Genomic DNA, 16709 nt, shown 5'->3' with positions numbered 1-16709 from the left:
TGCTGAGCATTCTGCCGTTCTCAGAGGACTTCAGCTTACGCCAAAGGAAGGAACCGTAATGGTGAATTTCAGTTTCCTCAGGCACCGGGGTCTGGGGGTATCATCTGTTCCCCTCCTTCCCTGATCCCTTTGCTTCCACACTCCCTTGGTCTAAATTTCCCTCTCTGCCTGGATGACCGCGTGCCCCTAGTCTGTATATTTAAGCCACCCTCTTCCCGCTCCTTGACATTCTGAATTTAAGTCCATTTGTTTCACTGAGTTTCTTCAATCTCATGAAAGACTCATGATCACCGAGGCCCAGGGGGTGTGTTGGATTGGCTGTCGGCCAGTTGGGTTCTTTCTCGGAATCCCTGATGGCTCATAAAAGCTTAACCATATTTTGTCACAGATGATGGGCATCCCACCCTCTGAAGGCAAGCTGGACCAGAAGACGGCCACGTCGCTCTTGTGGAAGGCCTACCCCATTGTTGTGAGAGTCTAGGGAGGCGAGGAAGCTGGTGGAGACCAAGCCAATGGCAGAACAAGATGGGATCAGGGTTCTGTTCCCGTTTTCCTGCCTTTCCCACTTCACACCCCGGGAGGGATTCACACCAGATTCAGGAGGTTCATGATCAATGGCGCCTTCTGCACTGTCAGGGGCAACTGCTCAGCAGGTGGGGAGTCTCTTTCATGAAGCATTTCAGCAGCTCCCTGAGGAACGGGCTTCAGTGGCTTCTGAGAAGTATTTAGGACAACCCTGCCACAAAGAAAGACCTTTTCCTGGACTTGCGGGAAGATGTCATGTTTGCTGTCCCCTCTGTGATGGTGGCCCGTGGACACAGAGGTGAGTCCCGTAGTTGGATGTTAGAAGGACTGTGACCCACCAGCTTTGGTGTCTCACCTGACACCTCCCAGCATAGATGGACATGAAAAATGCTGAGGGGTCAGGCCTCAAGGGCTGGTTCCAGAAGGAATGTGCAGTTTTTCTTCTGTCTTTTTTTTTCTAGTAGTTTTAGAGTTGATTTTTATACCGTGTGAGATAAGGATCCATTTTCATTCTGATGCATGTAGAAACCCATTTTTTCTCAATAGCATTTACAGAAGAGATTGGTGCATATTCTTGGCCCCTTTGTTGAAAATAAGTTGAACATACAAGTCTGGGTTCATTACTGAGCTCTCTGTCCTGTTTTAATGGCCACCGTGTGTGTGTGTGTGTGTGTGTGTGTGTGTGTGTGTGTGTACATGTGAACCTGTGTGGTGTGTTTATGTGGCAAATACCATGTTGCTTTAGTTGCTATAACTTTCTCATATAATTTGAAATCAGGTAGTGTGTTACCTACAGCTTTGTTCTTTTCACTCATAATTTTTGTGATCAAATGGAATTTTTTTTTTAAATTTCATATGAATTCTAGGATTTTTTTCTATTGCTATATAGAATGGCATTGAAATTTGAATAGGGATTGCATTGGTTTGGTGTATCAATTTGGGTGATTAATGTTTCCATCCTAAACATGAGATGAATTTCCATTTATTTGTGTCTTCTTCTATTTCCTTCATCAATGCTGTTGAGAGCCACAACCAAGTCAAGATGGTGCCTGGCATTTTGCCAGAAGGGGTGGTTGAGGGGTAGCGCCAGCGAGCCATTAAGATGATGGTAATTAAGTTAAGCTGTGTATAATTATTAAGATAATGACTGATTGCTATACCTGGATGATGCTAAATTGAAACAAGCTGTGTATTCAGTTGTGTATATAAACCTCTGCTGTCCGGCAATAAGGCGGCTCCTGTTCCTCGAGTGCCCGCTACTTTTGAGTTCTCGCGGAGTTCCCGGTGAGTTCCCGTTGAGTTCATGTGGGTTCTGGAATAAAGTTCATTCCTGTTTGAACCTACAAGTGGCTCGTGACCTCCTGGTTATTTGTGCCCCGCCAGACTGTGGCAAATGCTTTATAGTTTTCTGTGTACCTATAATATACTTCCTGGGTAGCTTTATTCCTGTATAGTTTATATTTTTGTAGCTAGTAAAAATGGGGTTAGTATTGATTTCTTTTTTGAATAGTTAATTGTTAGTGTTTACAACTGCTTCTGGTTTTTATATGTCCATTTAACATCCTTCAGCTTTACTGAATTCATTTATTAGTTTTAATCTATTTTTGATAAGATCTGCAAGATTTCCTATAAATAAGACCAATTCATAAGCAGTTGGTGGTAGTTGAATGTCTGCTTTTCCTACCTGGATGCCTTTCTGTTCTGTTTTTGCCTGACTGCTTTGTCAAGGACTTCCACTACTAGGTTGAATAGAAGGGGTACAAGTGGGTAACTTGTCTTATTGCACACTTTATGGGAAAGGCTTTCCATTTTTCACCATTGAGTGTAATGTTAGCTTTTGGCTTCTTGCATAGGATTATTATGCGGAGGCACATTCCATTTATCCCAAATATGATGACTTTTTCAATCATGGAAGTATGTTGGTTTTACCACATGCTTTCCCCACACCCATTGTGATAATTATATATATTTTGTCCATCAGTCTGTAATCAGATGTATCACATTTACTGATTTGCCTTTGTTCAATCATTTTTGCCTCCAAGGGATAAATCCTGCTTGTTGAGTGTGATTATCCTTTTAATGCATGGTTGAATTTGGTTTGCTAGTATCTTCTTGAAGAGATTTGCTGCTATGTTCTGGAAGGATATTGGTCTCTAATTTTCTCTTTTTATAACATCCTTGTCCTATTTTAGTGTCAGGGTAATGTTGTCCTCATAAAAGGAAGTACTCTCTTTTCTTTAATTTTTTAAAGAAATTTGGGGAGAATTTGAGAGGGGTTGATATTAGATCCCTTTAAATGTTTGATATAATTCATTAGTGAGGCCCCTGGGTCCTGGACTTTCTTTGATGGGAGATTTTTAATCCCTGACTCCAAAGCCTTGCTCACTATTGATCCGTTCAGGTGATCTACTTCATCTTGAGTCAGCCTTGTCAGATTGTGAGGGATAAGGAATGCATCCATTTCCTCTGGGCTGTCCAGTCTATGTGCATATCATCATCTTACGTCTCATGACACTCTGTATTTCTGTGATATCATTTGAAATGACTCCTCTTTCATCTGTTGGGAACTCATTTCTCTAGGTCATTTTTCCTAAAGATTTGTCAGTTTTGTTTATCTTTTAAAAATATCAAGTCTTGGCTTTGTTGATCTTTTGTATTTCTATCCTCTCTAACTCGTCTCTTGCCTGCTATTTTTCTTGCATTCCTTTTGCTAAGTTTGGGCTTAGTTTGTTCTCCTTGTTCCCTGAGGTTTAACCCTGAGTTGTTTATTTGAAATATTCTTCTTGATATTGGTATTTACTGGCATAACCTTTCCTGTAACAATTGCTTTTGTTGTGTGCCATACATTTTTGGTGTGCTGCCTTTCTACTTTCATTTGTCTAAACATATTTTCAAATTTAAAAATGACCCCCTTAATTTATTCGGGATCATGCTGTTTAATTTTCACAAATTTGCCACTTTTCCAAAATTCATCCTATTCTTGATTTCTGCTTTTATTCCACTATAGTCAGAAAACATACTTTATTTAAACTAATAAACATTAATACATATTAATTGTCCCTATGAATTGATTTCACTGAGAGATTTCCATACATGCATATTTCATGCTATAACTCTCCCTTCTACCTTCTTACTCCCCTAAATCCCCCTTTTGGTCCCCCTTTTCCTTCACCACCAGTCCATCTTCTACTTTCTCTTCCCCATTATCTTTTTAATTTTTTAAAATTTTCCACCTACAAGAAGAACTTGTCATACTCTTTTTTTTTCTGTGTTTAGCTTCTTTCACTTAACAGGATGTCATTCAGTTCCATCCATTGTCCTGAAAAATGAAATGATCTCATTCTGATTATGGCTGAATAATATTCTATTGTCTATATAGTCCATATGTTCTTTATCTGTTCACCTGTTGATGGACATCCAGGCTAATTCCATATCTTCACTGCTGTGAACAATGCTGGGATAAATGTGGAACTGCAGATCTCTCTTTTGTATGCTGACTTAATTTCCTTTGGATATAGAAGCAAGACTAGTGTAGCTAGATCACACGGTTGTTCTATTTTCAGTTTATTAAGGAACTTTCATACTGTTCTCCATAGTGGGGATTAATCTACAGTCCCACAAACAGTATGTATGGGAAAGGATCAGGGTTCTTCTCTCCATAGCTTTGCCACCATTAGCTTTTATTACTTTATGGCTAAAGGTGGGGTATTGAAGTCCCCTACTACAATTGTGTTGTAATCTCTCTCTCCCTTTAACTCCTTTAATGTGTTTAAGTGCTTTGATTTTGGGTGCATATCTATTTACAATTCTCATAACCCTTTCATCAACAGGTCTTTGTCTTCTTTCAGAATATTTGACTTAATGCCTATTGTCTTACCTCCATTCTCTTTTGGTTTCCGTTTGTGTATGATATGTATTTCCGTTCCTTTGCTCTCACTGTGTGTCTTTGAAGGTGAACTGAATCTCTTGGAGGCAGAACATATACTGAGCTCTTGTTAGAAGCCTCTTTGTTTCTTTTTGTTGTTCAATTAAATCTGCATGTATTCAAAGTAATCATCTATTGATTTCTTAATGCTACTTTATTATCTTTTTTCTGGTTGTTTTCATAAACACTTGGTTTAATTCTTCTTTTCTTGAAGTCTTCCCTTGAAGCTTGATGGTTTTCTATGTGGTTTGCTTTGATTTCTTCCTAATTTTATTTTGTGCTTCTTCTAAAAATGTTTGCTTCGTGGTTGCCATAAAACTTATATAGAACGAACCTTCAACTTATAGCAGCCTATTTTAAGCTCACAGCAACTTGACATTGAGGTATTTTATCAACTCTGCAGTTTTGTCTCTCCGCCAGCATTTTGTTTTGACGTCAGAATTTACGTCATTTAGTAATGGCAAATTAGCTGTAGTCAGGTGTTTAGTCAGTTTTTTCATCACTGTGACTAAAATACCTGACATAAGAATAATTTAGAAGAGGAAAAGTTGACTGAGGGCTCCCAGTTTCAGAGATTCAGTATGTGCTGCCTTCATAGTAGCCAGGAAGGAGAGAGAGAGAGAGAGAGAGAGAGAGAGAGAGAGAGAGAGAGAGAGAGAGAGAGAGAGGTGAGGAACAAAATATAAACCCCAGTAGGATACCCCCAGTGACTTATTTCCTTCAGCCATACCCTTCCTCTCTCTAGCCATCACCCAGTACATTATTAGACTTTCCAAATTATTAATCCATGAATGCTCTCACCCAGTCATTAGGCTCCAGCTCACCTGATCTACTCATGAGCTTTCTGGGCACATGTCATAGCTAAACCATAATACTAGGTGATTATTTATGTTAGCTTATTTGTTAGTAATAGTTTTGTCTTTGACCCTTATATTGGAGATGACATCGTCTAGCTCATCACTATTACGTGCCCACAGTATTCTGAATATTGTTCTTATTTGTGTCATTGACTTTGTGTTTCTTTCATGTCACGAGTGTCTTTTTATTTCATTTTAAAGACATTTCTTTGGAAATTTTTACAAGGCAGGATAGAGGACAAATTCCATAAGCTTGGGTTTAACCCAAGACATAGATTGTTCAGCTTCTACGTATATGTTTAGTTAACTATCCTCACACCCAGACAAGCAGCTTGGATTTACTTCACTCTTCTCTGAATGGGTGAGAACAGCACTGGAAAAGTTCAAATAGGCCAAATAGAAGACACCTACCACCTTATAGTTATGCTTGAAATGAAGGACCTCTAGTGTGCCCTCGATGAAACCTAGTGTTTTTATTTGCTAGATTTTATTGGTTCATTCTGTGAGCAGCAGACACGTCTTGAGTAGAAGCACAGAATGAAAATGGAAAGGGTTCAAAGCAGACTACCAGAAAAACATCTGGCTGAGTCCCCACCTCCCCCTCAGCCAGCTGTGCAGCCTGGCAGTCACGGGGCCTTCCTGAAACTATTTCTCTCCTGTGCCGATACCAGCAAAGACCTTGGTACCATCCAGGTGGGTCTCGGGTCGTGCAAACTGTGGCATGAATCCATGTCTTCTCAGATCCCGGAGCCCCACCTACATGGACCAGTTTCCTGGCAGGAAGGGGGGAAAGAGAGGTGGGGGCAGGCACGCTCACCTCCTGTGCCCCTTCTGTGGTGGGCATCACTGTATCACCCTAACCACCTCACAGTCCCCTGGCCAAGCAGGAAGCAGGACATGCAGGGTATGAATCCAGGAGATTTGTGTTTTCTTGAAACCCAAGAGGCAGATGGCTCTGTCTGTGGTCGAATTTGTCTTTAAACATCTCATTTGCAGACAAGCAGCTTGGATTTGCTCCTCCCTTCTCTGAATGAGAGAGAACCTCAGAAATACTCAAAATCAGAGGAATAGGAGGCACCCATCAGGTTGTAGAGGTTTTTGAAGAGAAGGAGCTCTAGTGTGATCTCAATGAAACGTGTCTCAGTATTTATTTGATTCACTTAATTAATTCATTCTGTGCTTCAGTAAATATCTGGCTCAAATCCCAATTCCACTTTAAGCAGCTCTGCAGCCCCAAGCTAGTCCCTGGGCGCTCCAGGAGCTCTGTTCCTGTCCAAGGCTGGCACCCAGGGGTTTCCTGCACAGCCAGAGACCTTGAGACCGTCCAGCTGCGTGTCTGGTGGTGTGACCTGTGCACACATCCGTGTCTTCTCAGATGCCGGAGCCCCCACCTACATGTATGAGTTTGAGTACGGCCCGAGCTGCTTATCAGACGTGAGACCCAGCACGGTGACGGGAGACCACGGGGATGAGCTCTTCTCGGTATTTGGAGCCCCATTTTTAAAAGGTAACAGCCTTTGCTGGCTGTTGGTTAGGGGGCCTGGGTTCCAGTCTTGCTGTCCTGGCCTTGAGCAAGTGTCCCCTGTTCTCTGTGAACTTGGTGACTCACTGTAACAGGGCTGAGCAGCGCTGGGCGGGCCTCTGCTCTCACCTGCAAGAAGGGGGATGTGTATTCATGATGGTCCTCGAGGCACAGAGTCTCAGAGTCCTGACCTGAGAGCCAGAGGGTCACCTGCAGAGCCCTGTGTGGGGGCCACTGCTTGCCACCGAGGGATTTTCTACTAACAACAGAATACAAGAATGAGGGGAAGTTAGATTAGGTGCTAACCTTGACCTGAAGGTCACATATATCTGTCTATATAATTATAATTCATATATTTTATCTGGAATTTTTAATAATACTTCAAGAAAAGCATTCACAGTAGCTTTGATATGTGAACTCAGCAGTTGCAGATGACTTGTGACCAACCTCATGGCTGTTCATGACATGCCAGTGGCTCCCACTTGGGAGACATTTTAGGATGGTGGCTTGTTTGATATTTTTCAGACTCTGAAAATGTGGATGCATGTAGGAGATTAAGAAAAGGCCCAAGAGTCAGCAGTCCCACCAAGTAGAGGGAACCCTGTGTGTGGCCTTAGGACCCTGAGTGGGGAGGGCCAGGGCAGGTGGGCCCAGAAGACAAAGGCAGTCGGCTTATGGATGGACAGCATGCCCAGTGCGGTCCTCGACCAGCCGTTCTCAAGCTGAAAGTGCACACCAAGGGACAGGCTCTTCGTAATATGCAGACCTGGACCAGTAGGTGTGGAGTCAGGCCAAGAGTCTGCTGTCCACAAGCTCCCAGCTGCTGCTGCTGCTGCTGCTGGCCCACAGCCCACTTTGAGCCACAAAGTGTTTTTCCTTTTTCCCCAACAGGGGGCGCCTCCGAAGAGGAGACCAAGCTCAGCAGGATGGTGATGAGATTCTGGGCCAACTTTGCTCGCCATGGGTGAGGCTGGTGGCAAAGAGGGAGCAGGGTGGATGGATGGGTGGCCATGGTTGGGGCCGACCCATTGTGAAGGGGTCAAAGTGTGGGTGACAAACCCCCTACCTGTGACTAGAGTCCTCTGAGAACACGCAGGATGCCCCAGGACAGGGAGAGCTCCTGACGCTGCATAGGGCTGGGCCTTGTGGGAGAGAGAAACCAAGGAATCCTGTCCGTCCCAAGACACGTGGGGCTCACAGTGGATCTGGGGAGTTTCTGTTTGATTCTGTTCCCAGGAACCCCAATGGAGCCGGGCTGCCCCTCTGGCCAGAGTACGACCAGGAGGAAGGGTACCTGCAGATTGGCGCCACCACCCAGGCAGCCGCGCGGCTGAAAGACAAGGAAGTGGCTTTCTGGACAGAGCGCAGGGCCAGGAAATGTCCCCAGAGAGAACTTGGGGAGCTGTGACGGGAGGCTGAGCCAGCCTTGGGATTCTGGAGCAGAGGACAGGGGTGCGCAGGCCACCGAGGAGTCCTAACGTGGAGGCTGGGGACTGTGGGGTGGGGTGGCAGAGGCCTGGGTGGGGAAGGTTTGCACTGTGGCCTCAACTTGGAGAATAAATGATTTTTGGAGACCACATCAGTGTCTGCGTCTTCTGCTAGAGTGAGTCCATCCTCTCAGATGACAAAGATGAAGACAGCAGCATGTGGTCACAGTTTACTTCTTCACTATAAGTGATACCTGTTGAAGATCCAAACTGCATAAGCTCATCGCCCCTCCCCGTAGCCATAGAAAATGCTCCACGCCACTCTCTGTTGCTCCTAAGGCCTTGTTGGATCTGCAGGAGAGGCCACCCTGCCCCACCCCTGAGACACGCCCTCAGCGATGCATGTTGCAAACTCACCCTCTGTATGTGGGGGAAGAGGGACATCATGTGGCATCCTTAGACTCAACGTCTAAAGCAAAATTTGGTTGGATGTACACTGTCAATGTAAGGATCTAGACAGGTTGAAAATAGAAAAAAGGTACTTTATAAAAAGTTGGGTGGCTATATTAATATTGGATCCTTGAATATAAAAAGGGAAAAGAGGGGCATTGTAGAATAATAGAAGGGCCAATTTACCAAGAGAATATGACAATTCCCCATGTGTACACACCTATTAGTAATCACAGTGGCCTGGCATGTCTAGGGCTTAGGCCCCGGGAGCGGGCTGTGAAGCAAGAATTTGAGTGCAGTCATTTTGGGCAGGTGATGTGTAGGGCTCCTGCGGGGAGAGTGGAGAAGAGGAAAAGGAGGGGCGTCAGTGGACACAGGTGGGCTGTGCACAGGTCTTGGGGGAGGAAATGCAGTCACTCCACTGGAGACCCACAGGCAATGGAAGAAACCAAACATCAGAGACTCTGCAGAGCCGCAAGGAGGGCAGGTACATATACACTAACTCTCATCTGTGACTGCTCAGGGCTCTTTGGTGGCCCTAGGAAGAAGACCAGGCCACAGGCAGGCAATCTGGAAACTCTTTGGCTTCTGTGGCTGCAGCCGACCAATTTCTTCTTTTTATTTATATATGACAGCAGAATGCATTACAATTCTTATTACACATATAGAGCACAGTTTTTCAATTTCTATAATGACATTTGGAAAAATGAACAGCTAGAAAATGTCACTCAAATCATTTTTTTAAAGTGCTATCATATTAACTGGGCACAGTGGCCCGCACCTGTCATCTCAGCAACTCAGGAGACAGAGGCAGGGGGACCACAAGTTGAAGACCAGCCTCAGCAACTTAGAGAGAACCTCAGCAACTTACTGAGATCCTGGCTCAAAAATGAAAAAAATAAATATATAAATAAAAAGGAATGGGATGTGGCTACGTGGTAAAGGGCCCCTGGATTAAATACCCAGTACAAAAATAATACTGTCATCCTAAGTGACATTACACGCATGGTTTTTATATTGTGGCCCGTCCTGGCCTCCTCCCATATGTTTCTAATTTGGGCAGGTGTCGTGCTTGGTGGAGCACATTCCCAAGTCGTCCGCATCGGGGGCCCTTCCCTCTTTCTTCCTGTCATCATGCAATTAATTGGTTTATGGGTTTAAGTTAATATATGTGTGACAAGTGTCATCGGCCTCGTTTGTTTTCCTTTATTCAGTTTTTCTATCTGGGGTTTAAGTAAAAGAATCACTTGTAGGTTTTATTTCAAAATTCCAGTGGCCAACTTCCCAGGGCCACTGAAGGACAGTGTCTTGGAGAGGACCTGGACTCTTTCTTTCAGTGTTCGCATCCCGATGTCCACCACTGATTCCTAACCACTGCATCTGAACAGTGTCGCCTGTGTATTTTCCAAGTTTCTAGAATCTCTCCCAAAAGTCTATTTTAATATCCTGGACATTCGTGGACATAATTTGATGAAAACCTTTGGGAATGACTCTTTTTATTCTGTAGTGTTATTCCTGGCGTTTGGTTCTGCAGAGGATGGACTGAGTCATAGGCAAGGACTTTTGGTTTTGAGGGCCTTATAGTTATACAGAGTAGTTGGTCCATTATGACAAAACCATACACGCAAGGAACTTGACTCCGATCCACAGTCCCTCCCCTTTATCTTCCCTCCTCCCTCCCCTTAGTCTCCACCCTCTATGGAATTTCTTTTTGCACATTTATTTATTGATTTTTGATTGGTACTTTCCATATATCAAAAATAAATCCCCTTTGGTACATTTATATATGCCCGCAACATGAATCAGCCCAGATGGAATCAGCCCAGATGCCCCTCGGTAGATGAATGGATCAAGAAAATGTGGTCTGTATATGTAATGGAGGTTCACTCTGTCATAGAAAAGAATGAAATAATGTCATTTGCTGGTAAATGGATGGGACTGGAGACATCATGCTCAGTGAAATAAGCCAGACTCAGAAAATCCAGGGTCAAATATTTTCTCTCATATGTAGCAACTAGAGCAAAACTAGGGGAGAAAAGCCAGGACCTTTTAAAACTACTCTTCTCGTGCTCTGTAAATTTACTTCCCTAAAGAGCCACATCTCTTCATAGTCATCAGCAATCCGAGTCCATATTGCATGTCTCTGCTTTTCCATCCTGATAAAGACATAGAATATGCAATCATTTTCTAATCGTAAAATAAATGATTTACTTTTAAATAAACTTTGAAAAGTTTAATTAAAAGTAAGTTAAAAGAAAAGAAGTTTATGTAATTCAATATTCTGCCATTTACTCTCAAGAGTTTGTTATAGTTAAAGCTTCATCCTGGGGTTTCATAAACTGAAAGTTTACGAAAAGTAAATAATTTATTTAAAAAAAAAGTTTCATAAACTCTTTTTCTCCACCAAAAATATTGTACCTGATTCATTAAATCGAAGTGGAAGAACCTTAGGGACCAACCACACATCTTTACCTGTGTCAGAGGGAAACCTGCTGCTCTCCTTGAGAGGCCGTGGGGAGGCTGGTGATCCGATGCTGCAGAGTTTGAACTGATAGAAATGATAAATACTGAAATCAGAAACCAATGCCACTCCTTGGCTTCCTGCTTCTAATATTTGGAAAGGGGAAACGATATTATCCACAGGCAGTTTCTAGCTTTTCTTCTCTCTTCACTTCCTGGGCAAGTTTCAAAGGAGCCTCAGATAAGGCAACCCCTCCTCCTGGGGTTTCCTGCGCCTTCTTGAGGGCCTTCCTCAGGGCCCTTTGAACTCTGGACCTTTTGCCCAAACCCCACTTCTGTCTCTCAGCCTCTGGTTGTAGCTACAAGTCACCACTTCCATCCAGGTTCCCAGTGCAAAGGTGGAGAGAGAGTCATGCATTAGCCATGCACCTGGGAGCTGCCCCACTTGGGAAGCCGGGCAAGGGGAGAAAAGCCAGCCTTGGCGCAAGATTGTGTCAAATACAAGGGTGTCAATGAAGAAGTGCTCGCTGTGCTTCATGGGGGGTTGGAGCTCAATGCTGGACTCAAGGGTGGGATTGGGGATGGCCAGCAACGGGGAGGTGGAACTATGACCCAGAAAGTGCAGGGTGCTGAGGGTCAGCCCAGCTGGCAGCAGGGTTTATGTTGACAAGATTGCTGCAGCACATCTTGGGGACTTAGGGGACAGCTTTTATTCCTTGATCTGAGGAAACACTTATTTTTTTTTTTTTAACTGGGGATCATGTTAGTCCATTTTTGGTTGCTCTAGCAAAACGCCTGATGCTGGCTACTTTATAAAGAAAAGAAATTAATGTAATTCAATATTCTGCCATTTATTCTCAAGAGTTTGTTATATTTAAAGCTTCATCCTGGGGTTTCATAAACTGACTTCCAGACCACTCACGTATAATCGAATCAAGCCTTTATTGAAGCACACTAGTGGTGACTGACCAGAGCATAAAGCCGTTCCCCTGATCAGCCCTAGACAACTGCAAGGGCTCTTTGTCTAAGCCTGAAAACCACAAAAACGATGTTTCGGGGGTCCAGCCAATGCAAGCAAGCCAGGTTACAGAATCAGGAGAGTGCAGTCAAGCGGCGGGAAGCCTAACCAATCACAGTTAGCCCAGTCACCCCAGTTACAGAAACAATGCCCCCTTAGGTAGTTCTGTGTTCTTAAAGGTTTCTATAGCAAAAGGAAAAGAACATCTTGTCCCAGTCATGACCCTTCTACTTGGCATGGCTGCTTTACCGAATGGAGCCACAAAACAAAATGGAGTCACCTTTGCTTTTACTATCACAAGTTAATGGAGCGATAACATAGGACAGGAAGCCAGAGAGCTGGGAAGGGCCAGGCTGACTTTTTAATCACAACCAGCTTTTACAGGAACTATCCCAGTTCTGCAAGAACTATGTAAATATCTTCTGAAAATGAGACACGCCCCCCTCAGCCGCCAATGATCTAATTACCTCCCACCAGGACCATCTCTGAAAAGTTCCACCAGCTCAACAAAGCTAGACCTTCAGCCCACAAACCTGTGTCCCCACACTGAGACCCTCTCCAAACCAAACCACAACTGTGATGATGATGATGGCCTGAAAGGTCCTTGCCGTCTGTCTACCTGACCATCTCTCTACGTCCCTTCATACCATTGTACCTGAAGCTCCCATCACCTCTCTGAGCGTTCATCAGGGAGAGGAGACTTATTCAATAACTCTCCTGGCTAAATTTAAGTCGGGCTTCTCTTAGTACCTGCGGTAGAAAGTACCAGTGTGCAGGCGCATACAGACAGTCTGCAGAGTGTTTCTGACTGCACTTCTACCAGCGGATCACACTTGTGATTGGCAGGTCAAGACTGGGGATGCCATGAGCATCGCGAGGGTCTCCAGAGCTCAGCTGCAGGCCCTGCCTTCTCCCTGCCCATCTACCTTCAGGGGTAATTACGGACTCTAGCAGCGTATGTTATTTTTTTCCCCTTGATTTTCGTGTTTCATGTTAACAGAACCATGTGTTCTTATCACTTGGCTCTGATCTCCCTACAGGATTTGTGACAGTCGCCTGTGCTGCCGTATGTGGTTGGGACTTGTTCATTATCAGTGCTGTAAAGCCATCCATGGTGTGACCGTGCCCGGGTTTGTCCGTCCTACTCCTGTTGGGCGTTTGAATAATGCGTTAACCTCCTGAGATCACCATAACCAAATGATTTTAGCAGAGTTTCTGGAGTCTAGAGGTTCCAGATGAGAGTGCCGGCTGATTCTGTCCCTGGGGAGGGAGCCCCTCCTGGCTTGTAGATAGTCACTTCCTCACTATGTCCCCATATGGCTTTCCTTCTGGGTGTGTGGTGTTGGTGGGGTAGAAGGGTCTGGTGTCTCTTCTTATAAGGACACGGATTTTCCTTGTCTAAAACCTGACCCCCGTGACCTATTTAACCTTGGTTACCTCCATGAACGCTCTATCTCCACATTCAGGCACCTTGTAGGTTGAGAATTCGAGATAGGAAGCTCAGTGTGTGGGGGGGCGAGTCAGGTTTCCATCCCTGTGCCCCAAAGACCTGACAAGGACAACTTGAAAGATGAAAGATTTATTTGGGCCAATGGTTTCCAGAGTTCAGTCCTTGGCAGGCCAAGCCCATTGCTCTGGGCCCAAAGCGAGGCAGAGCATCATGGCGGAGGGTGCAGGCTTCTCCAGAGAAGGGGTGCTTCTCCATTCACGGGTGCTCAGAAGCAGAGAGAGAGGGAAAGGGCCACAGAAAATCTGAGCCCTCCCATGGACCACCCCAGGGCCCACCTCCTCCAGCAGTGCCCCCACCACTCAGTTAATCCATTTGGGTTGGACTGATTAGGTTACAGCTGTCCCAATCTAATTATTGCACTTGTGAAATTTTCTATATGAACACAGGTGGTTTAGGGGACTCCTGGTACACAAGCCATAATGGGGGACATAATTCAGTTCATTACAGATAGTGTTGTAGGGACAAAAGAGGCAAGGCACCAAAGACAGCAGTTTTGTTTGGCTGCAGCCAGGTTCAGAGCTTTTGCTGTGAACCCCCGAGTTCAGGGAGTTTCAGAGTTTTATACCCAGCATTTGAGGGGAGGGGCTCAGAAGTTCACAGTCTGCAGAAGTTCACATAAAAGCAGCTTTTTCTTTCACAGTTCTGGGCAAGTTCACCCTTCAAGGACAACTCCTGAGAAGGGGAGAGCTTCTTCTCCCCTTCTTTCCTCCCCCTGCCAGCTGTTACCGTGGAGCCCAGTTGTAACTTATCTTAAAAAAGTAGACTTCTCTGTGAAGCCCAGCTCAAGGCCAGAGGCCTTATTTGTTCATTTCTACAAACTACTAGATGGATACATGTTTGTGAGCATAGTAAGGGGGTGTCCAGCACCTGGAGTGCTCATATCTTCCTGGCCAGTGGCCAAGTAAAACAGGGCGACATGGAAATAGGAAGTTTATCTACATTGGACTCTTTTGCAGAGACTCTTTTGCTGACAGTCCTAAAATCAGCCATGGTGAAGGTTTTTGGAGATTTTTCTGTGGATAAAGGGGGTGCCACTTCAATAGTTTAAATGAATATTCTTGAACATGTCTTCTAATGAGAATATACATGCCTTTCTCCTTGATACCTACCCAGTTTGCTTTCCTGCCAGAAAACAAGGATCATCCTGTATTGTTTTCAATACTAGGTGCTCTCAGCATAACTGCTGTTCATTGATCTTGTTTTATACTGTACGTCTCCTTGGTTAGTTTTATTGTATAAAATGATTTACAGAAGTGCATGTCCCCAAAGAGGTCACTGATGGTTGGTTGGTCATTTAAGAGCCAGGACACCCTTATTCATCATCCTGGCCACCACTAGGGTGACCAGGCACGGACTTCATCAAGAGTCATCATTATTGTGGCCATATCCTTGAGTCTCAGGAACCTTCTTGGCTTTGAAACTCAGATCTCAATACAGAGATGGCATTCTGCTGACCCTCGCTGTGGAACATCTGATGTCCCAATGTAATGTTTGGAGTCCCAAGAGCCAGTCCTAGGACCGGAGAGGCAGAGAGCCTATGGGAAAATCTGTCTTGTGGTAGGTCTAAAGAGGAACCGTGCTTCTCACCCCTGTTGGGGGGTTGATTGCACCCCCATTTATATGGATCCCTATTACCTCCCAATCCAGCGAGTCCTTTGCCATCTCCAGTCTACACTCTGTATTTGCTGGGGGTCTCCCTCCTCCCACTCACTGACTTCTACCTTCTGTGCTACTAGAGCACTTCTTGGTTTTCTATCGACCTTTCAGCTTCCAAATTGCAGTTGTGGTCTCCTCCAGGGTTTGCCCAGATGGGTTCGTACTCAGGAAAACTTTAGTTTGCTGTCTTTCTGAAGAATTTGGGGATAGAATAGAAATCACCAGATCGCTTTCCCTCACAGGAAATGGTAAATTTGTTTTTTAAAAACTAAGTTTTTCAAAATAATATCTCTCCATGTTTGACAGCTACGTTGCATCCCAGAGTGTAAATAGTGAATTATCTCTCCTGTTGCTGGTCTTTCTGATTTTTTCACCTTTAATGAGGTGACCATCTCTGGATGTCCACTGCACAGGCAATCTCTGGAATTACTCCTGGAGAGCGGTGTTTCCAAATGTAGATCTTGTTATTGTTACTGAGGTATGAAAAGGCCAAGGTCATCAGCTGAGGAGATGACGGCTTCACAAAGAGTTTGCTGCTCCATGTTCCCAAGTCTAGGAACAAACACTTTGTGCACATGGGGAGGGGGTCCCACGGGGAAGCACTGGGGTCAGACAGCAGGTGGGGGTCTGTGAATAAGAGGCTTTATTTTGGTTTTCGTGGGAGGGAAGAGGAGATGGGGGAAACAGGGCTAGGATTGTTAGTTTGAGTGATTTCAATGGGCTCTGGGGCTCTGGGGCTGTTCCATCTGGTACCGGGCCCAGGAGTGAATTGGGCCCAGGGAATGCTGAGAGATGGGTTCGGATCCAATTGAGCAGTTCTAGGGCTGTGAGTGGCTTTAAAATTTCCCAGCGTGTTGTCAGGACTCCAGAAAAAAAAAACTTGGCCTTGCCTGAAGGCTCAGCTTGCTGGTGCCTGCTTTGGAAAGGTCACCGTGCAAAGTTTAGAGTCCCGCGAGAGAAGAAAGCCTTATGTAAGACATTGTTGGCTGAGTCTCTGGTCATCTGCACTCTGAGAGTTGGTTGGGGACTATTGAGTTAAGTGGGTCAACTCTGGGTAGGAGTGGCCTTCCCAAAGACAGCCCGATGAAGGCTTCAGAAGAGAGAGTTCCTCTGCCATTTTGGATTATGCAATTTGGCTGGGTGGGCGGGATCCGGGCAGGTCTCCCGTCCTGGGACAGGACCAGGGCATTGCAGCTGAACAACTCAGAGTCTTCCCTGGCCCTGGAGCTGCTGTCCTTCCAGAATGTGGCTCTATTCTGTGGTCTTGGCCTTTCTGTCTGCGAGCACTGCTTGGGGTGAGTCCTGGGGAAAGACAAACATCAGCGGGCACATCCGGAAACCCTTCTCCTGGCCGAGTTG

At 45.0% G+C, this 16709-nt stretch overlaps 1 protein-coding gene, 1 long non-coding RNA gene and 1 pseudogene across 6 annotated transcripts in view; 2 read left to right on the top strand and 1 right to left on the bottom strand.

Annotated features, from left to right (window-relative positions):
- The first annotated feature begins 599 nt into the window (after positions 1 to 599).
- Positions 600 to 8406, top strand: LOC101956324 (carboxylesterase 1D-like; annotated as a pseudogene). Its single transcript, XR_013430895.1, has 4 exons — positions 600 to 823; positions 6683 to 6814; positions 7721 to 7793; positions 8066 to 8406. The product of XR_013430895.1 is annotated as a carboxylesterase 1D-like (transcript).
- Positions 8407 to 10420: 2014 nt separating this feature from the next.
- The window catches only part of LOC144370864 (uncharacterized), a 10645-nt gene continuing 4356 nt past the window's right edge, over positions 10421 to 16709 (bottom strand). Inside the window, exons 3-4 of the long non-coding RNA XR_013430897.1 lie at positions 11179 to 11254; positions 10421 to 10862 (exon numbers count right to left, since the gene is read on the bottom strand). This is a non-coding gene — a long non-coding RNA (uncharacterized LOC144370864). The remainder of the gene's footprint in view (positions 10863 to 11178; positions 11255 to 16709) is intronic.
- Positions 16460 to 16709, top strand: part of LOC101971868 (liver carboxylesterase 1) — a 23605-nt gene continuing 23355 nt past the window's right edge. For 2 of the 4 annotated variants that reach the window (XM_005318189.5, XM_005318188.5), the window contains exon 1: positions 16460 to 16645. In XM_005318189.5, coding sequence (XP_005318246.2) covers positions 16594 to 16645 — 52 coding nt within the window. In that variant the 5' untranslated portion in view covers positions 16460 to 16593. The remainder of the gene's footprint in view (positions 16646 to 16709) is intronic. The other 2 variants (XM_021721356.3, XM_021721354.3) reach the window with 1 other exon arrangement.

The sequence above is a fragment of the Ictidomys tridecemlineatus genome, chromosome 15, assembly GCF_052094955.1.
Source record: "Ictidomys tridecemlineatus isolate mIctTri1 chromosome 15, mIctTri1.hap1, whole genome shotgun sequence".
NCBI classification, from domain to species: Eukaryota; Metazoa; Chordata; class Mammalia; order Rodentia; family Sciuridae; genus Ictidomys; species Ictidomys tridecemlineatus.
This window is presented reverse-complemented; position numbering and strand designations above follow the sequence as displayed.